General features: G+C 42.6%; 1 protein-coding gene across 1 annotated transcript; it reads left to right on the plus strand.

Moving 5' to 3' along the window:
• The first annotated feature begins 2,223 nt into the window (after nucleotides 1-2,223).
• pbdc1 (polysaccharide biosynthesis domain containing 1) lies at nucleotides 2,224-5,697 on the plus strand. Its single transcript, XM_049005022.1, has 6 exons — nucleotides 2,224-2,361; nucleotides 2,702-2,767; nucleotides 3,208-3,267; nucleotides 3,908-4,048; nucleotides 4,126-4,237; nucleotides 4,834-5,697. The coding sequence occupies exons 1-6, from the start codon at nucleotides 2,332-2,334 to the stop codon at nucleotides 4,938-4,940; spliced, it is 516 nt and encodes a 171-aa protein (XP_048860979.1). The 5' UTR covers nucleotides 2,224-2,331; the 3' UTR covers nucleotides 4,941-5,697.
• The last annotated feature ends 576 nt before the right edge of the window (nucleotides 5,698-6,273 follow it).

Consider the following 6,273-nt stretch of genomic DNA (forward strand, 5'->3'; position numbering starts at 1 on the left):
CTCACCATGTTTTATAGAGGGACCATAGAGAGCATTCTCTGCGGCTGCATCACAGCCTGGTACGGGAATTGCAGCGTCTCAGACCGCAAGACCCTACAGAGGATTGTGAGGACAGCCGAGAAGATCATTGGGGTCTCTCTCCCCTCTATTACGGACATGTACACCACACGCAGCATCCGCAAAGCCACCAGCATTGTTGATGACCCCACACACCCTCACACACCCCACACACCCCTCACACACACTCTTCTCCCTCCTCCCGTCTGGCAAAAGGTTCTGTAGCATACGGGCCTCCACTGCCAGAATGGGGAACAGTTTCTTCCCTCAGGCCATCAGACTCCTGAACCGGAACTGAACACAATCCCACCCCCCCCCCCCCACACACACACATCTGTACATCGGTATATACTATTTATTATTTATTGCCTCTCAACTATTTACTCTTCTATACCACAGCATTTTTGCACAATTAACCCTCGCTGCTACCATACAGTAACTCCACTGTTAATTTGCACTGTATGTTGTCTTGTCTTGTCAATCTGCACTGTTATGCTGTCCTGTCTGCACTTATGATGTTGCTCTGTCTTTGTCCTGCTCTGTGTTGCTCCATGGTCCTGGAGGAATGTTATCTCATTTCTCTATATACTGTGTGTATGGCTGAAATGACAATAAAACCTACTTGACTTGACTTGACTTGACTTGACTTGTTTGCGTAACCCGATTATGGTACACAGTCACCATCTGCTGGGAAACGTGATAACTGCATGTCATTGCATGTCGTATTAAATATTTACAGTTGAATTACTACATTGACATTTAATATGAGGTCCTATGAAGACATATGAATCACACAAGTCAATAAGCATTGAAAACCCTGATCATTCAAAAAGTTACAGCAGGCTTCAATTATTACATGAAATAGCAGGATAAGCCATTCTCTTTCAACAGAGAATAATAAATAAGACTTCTGTGAAAGATAACTGGCCTTTAAAATTAAACCTAGACTGAACCCACAATTATCATGTTTGTGATTTTTAATTTAGTTATTATTTTTACATTATTTTTCACTTTCATTTGAAATCCAGTTTAGTTGATATCGGACCAGTAAAACAGGAGGCAGTAAGTATGAAAAACAATGTAACCAGTCTAATTTTCAGTGGGTTTAATCATTTAAACAAGTGGAGAACTGCTGTGGAACAAGAGACAATACAGATTTAATTAAATAGATTGCACGAAATGTAACATAGCTCTATGACAACAAAGCTAGACTTTTAACTTCAAATACAATCGCTCTTTATATTTTCATCCAAAATTCAGCCAAATTCTGATGGCTAGATGACTGGGACAGAACATCTCCAAAACAACAGGTCTTGTGGGGTGTTACAGGTCTGCAGTGGTCAGTAATTATCAAAAGTGGTTCAGGGAAGACCAACTGGTGAACCAGCAATGGGGTCATAGGCAGCCAAGGCACAGTGACGTGCTTGGGGAGGGAAGGATAGAACACAGTGTACAGCTTGCTCTGCAGCCGCAGACCGGTCAGAGTGCCCATGCTGACCCCTGTCCACCTACAAAAGCGACTATAATGGGCACGTGAGCATCAGAAATGGTCCAATGGAAGAAGGTGTCTTGGTCTGATGAGACACGTTTTCTGTTACATCATGAGGATGGCTGGGTGTGTGTGCATCGTTTACCTGGGGAAGAGATGACACCAGAATGCACTATGGGAAGAAGGCAAGCCAATGGAGGCAGTGTGATGCTCAGGGAAATGATATGCTGGGGAACCTTGGGTCCTGGCATTCGTGTAGATGTTGCTTTGACACGTGCCACCTGTCTAAAAAATGTTGCACACTACATCCCTTCAGGGAAACTGTATTCCGCAACGGCAGAGGCATCTTTCCACAGCATATTGCCACACTGCAAAATGTATTGAGGAACAGCTTCAGAAATATGTCAAAGAATTTAAAGTGTTGATTTGGCTTTCAAATTCCCTTGATCTCAATCCGACCGAGTATCTGTGGGATGTGCTGGACAAAGAAGTTCATCGAGGGCACTTGCCACTTACAGGACTTAAAGGATCTTCTGCAAACGTCTTAGTGTCAGATACCACAGGGTACATTCGGAGGTCTTGTGGAGTTCATGCCTCGCCAGGTCAGAGCTGCTCTGGCAGCAGGAGGAGGACCTGCACAATATTATAGGCAAGTGGGTTTAAATGTTACCGCTAATCGGTATATATTACCGTATGATACATGCTACAAAGCATGCAACCATCATTAACGTTACGTCGCGTTCATTCTACGTCACTGCTGAGTCGAGAGGTGAAAGTGCACAGCAATGGCCGCGGAGAATGGACTTGCGTCTTTGGTGAGTGATTTTGTGATTGAGTTAATTGTGTTGAAATTCCCCATGGACGCCCTTCACAGGTGTATCCACTTTAGTTGTTACGTTGGCGGGGTTGTCTTTGGTTTACACAAAACCGTAACTGCCACGACAACAGTAGCCACGCTTCAGCTGTCGCAGCGTGGTCGCTAAATAATTGCGTTACTTCTGTCTAGAGAACTTTGATTACCATTAACAAGGGACTAATCCTATTGTACAAACTTGCTCATGATAATACGTCGTTTGCGGTTCGCCCGCTTATGTCCGGTTACCGTGACTGGCGTCTGGTTTTTTGGGGGTAATGTTTGAGCACGTGCCGTTGCAGGGCGTGGACGGCGCTGCGGCGGCCGCGCATGCTCTGTCGCTGCCAGCGGAGGCATATGGCAATGATGTGAGTACCGTGATGTCTGTCTGTTTACTGATGACCCACATTTACAACAGGCTGTTCCTGATCAGCATTAAATATAACCCACCGCACTCCCCATTACCATAGTCCATAGAAACGAGGTTTGGAAGTAAGATGACTTTAATAAATAGGCAAGTAGCTTCTAACAAAAAGTCAAGCATGAGAGAGAATTCTAAGCTGTACATTTGTTATGTAGTTAGTGAAATAACATACACCATAAGTACTTGCACCAAAGTGGCAGGACATGCCCCCAATTACAGGCAAACTATGTGATTGTGTGAATATGCGTCATGAAGAATATCATTGGAATAATTCAGCACCCATCATAGAACCCAGATCAAATGGTACTTAATGGTATGGTATGGTATGGTACTTAACCATAAATTTACTTATCTGTTTAATGCCAAATGTTTCTCTTGTTTTAGCCTCAGCTGGAAATCATGTGGGCGATGAAGGCGTACCAGCATGCAGAAATTTACTTCAATGTGAGTAGCATTATCTGAAACATCACTTTAAATTAATAGAAGTCAAAGTAATTTCACATAAAAAAAAATGGCAGAAGTCTTGCTGATTTATAAAGCCGGATCGGGTGATTCACTGTGAAATTTAGGTCACGTGTCTCTGCTAAGAGTTCAGCTGCAGGACATGACGGGGCCCTCAGCCATTGTGGTAACACTTTCTGGATTTAACAGGCTTTCTGAATTGAACTTGTAGGGTTGCATTGCGTGTGGTGGATGCATAGTTTGTTATCCAGCTTTTAACAAACAGAATGGACACCCCAAAATGGATTTAAAAAAATAGAACCATGATGGGGAGACCAACCAGCTGCTTAGGGCAACACAGGCAAGCCAGAAAAAAATATCTGGGAGAGCAGTCGCTTTATGCTTTATGCTGGTAAACTTGTTGGCTCTGTTGAAATGAAGCTCAGAGTCTCGCTGTCATTGGATGCTGTGGGGTTGGTACTTATCACCTGAGGTTTGCTGATCTGTTAGTGTGCGCGTGCCCTGATGATGCACTTGTTGAACAATCGCAAAGCTGTGCGCAACGTGTGTAATTTTTATTGCCCGCCAGAATGGTTCCATGCAAATGGTTTATTAGCCTTTTGCTTTTTTGCCCTCCTCATAGCTCATCTCTTCAGTGGATCCAGTCTTTCTAAAACTTACTAAAGTTGACGACAAAATTTACACGGCTTTCAGAGAGACCTTTGCTGACCTAAATATTCAGGTTCTGGACCCAGAGCAGCTGAAATCGACAGAGGCTAAAGAGGTAAATTTTTAACAGTTTTGTTTTGCTTGTGTGGGATCAAGCAAATCATTTTATAAGTAACGTTTATTTATTTCAAGAAATGGAGGCCATTTTGCAATCAGTTTGATGGGGTTGTAGAAGACTTCAATTATGGAACACTGCTTCGCCTTGACTGTCAGAAGGACTACACAGAGGAAAACACCATCTTTGGTAAGTACTAGTGTTCTCTTATGTCATATACACTGCCTGACCAAAAAAGAAGTTGCATACTTTAATATTTCGTTGGACCACATTTAGCTTTGATTATGGGGCACATTCGTCAATGCAATTCGTGAAACATTTTATTTCATCCAGATTTGCATTGATTTCTTATTGAGATCTTGTATCGACGATAGGTGATACAACTTCTTCAGCACATCTCGAAGATTTTTCAGTGTGTTTAAGGTCAAGACTCTCTAGAGGCCAATCCATGTGTGAAAATGATTCCTCATGTTCCGTAAACCACACTCTGACAATTCGAGCACGATGAATCTTAGCATTATCGTCCTGGAATATGCTTATGCTGTTGGCAAAGAAAAAAAATCCATTGATGGGGTAACCTGCCCATTCAGGAGATTCAGTCGCTCAGCTGTAATAATGATCCAATCAGGTAGTTGCTGATTTAAATTCAAATGGTGCAGTGTAGTTTGTTTGGTCAGCCATTCCCTGTATTTTATGTCCCTGCAGTGTATTGTTTCCAGTGTTGAGGCACTTAGGGCCTTCACCATGCACACCTTTTGACACCTGTGCCGTGATTGCCGTTATAGCCACCAGGATCCAGTTTTTCGCCGTTGAGATCGCCAGGAACAGGGAGGGTCACAACAGCGTGATCTACAGCACTAAACAGCAGGCTAAAGAGGATGAGAAGAAATGACAAAGCTCCCCTTTGAGTGGCCTTTCTACGCATGTCAGGACCTTCCATATGTGTCAACAATTGGGGATGCTGCTTGTTGTCCGGATTTATGTCTCGTTTCCTCTGGAAGTCGTAGTAAAACCCCTGAAGGAGGGGAATCGAAGAACTTGTTGTGGGCTTGCATGCTCCATGACAAGAGCATGTGTCCTACATGCAAACGGCAAAGAAGATTTATTATTTAGGCCAGTGCTGTTACTTCCACATTAGTTTGGCTGCACCCACTTATTTATGTGGTTACCGTGGTGTGAATACCAACATCTACAGTGCATTTTTTTTGACTGATTCTACCCGTTTTATATGAAAATGCAGCTGTTCATATAACAGTATGTTCCTGGAAAGTGTGAACTATCATACATTTATAAGGGATTGCTAATGTGTTTTTTTTTTTTTTTTTCTTTTTAATCTAAATCCTGGGGCCAGAACCATGTGGAAAACATGCGTCCCATAAGCCGGACACACGGGTCCCTATTGTATATCTTGCAAGGAGTTCAGACGTCATAAGATGTTACTTCTTAACCAGAAAATGCAAGTGTGGTAGACGTTGTTGTATATCATATACAAAAAAATTCAATGGTTTTGTTTAGAATAAAATTCCAGTGAAAACAGGAAGTGAAAAGTACAGATCCAATAATCTGCACCGAAAGGTAATTTGTGTTTTCAACTTGTGACGGTTTCTTCGTAACATTTTTAAAATGTTATTTCCAGACTGTTACTACAATGGAGCGACTTTGCATTGATTTATTTAGCGGAGAAAGGCAGCCGGGCACTGGAGCAGTTGAGGTTAAAGGCTCAATGGTGAAATTACTCTGCAAACCATGGCACTCGAACCGGCAACCTTCTGATCTTGGGTATCCACAGAGCCACACGTCGCCCCTAGTTTATCTATAGATGGGCACATTTGTAATGCACAGTAAAACCACACATTTTAGTACAAACCAATGACATTTATTTTGCAGTCACAATGCTTACACTATATGTAGCAGACATCCAGACAGTTCAACCAGATACCTTATCACTCGATGGACCCAACACACAGTTGCCAAAAAGACACATTCACATCTGGAAATGGGGGGGGGAGATAAATGAATATCCATGAATGCTGAACATAGTTACTTTCTTACAAACTACTGGCAACACGTGGAGTAGAGCACGTGTTGCCAATATAATCCATTCTGAATTGTCTTTATTCCCCTTAAATCTACCATAATTTTTTTGCTCTCTCTTGAAAAATAGACGTGGGATCCTTCAGAGATTAATCAGTAGGGGGTTTGGAGGTGATTGGCAGGAGCTCAGG

This window comes from Brienomyrus brachyistius, unplaced genomic scaffold, assembly GCF_023856365.1.
Source record: "Brienomyrus brachyistius isolate T26 unplaced genomic scaffold, BBRACH_0.4 scaffold143, whole genome shotgun sequence".
In the NCBI taxonomy this organism is placed as follows: Eukaryota; Metazoa; Chordata; class Actinopteri; order Osteoglossiformes; family Mormyridae; genus Brienomyrus; species Brienomyrus brachyistius.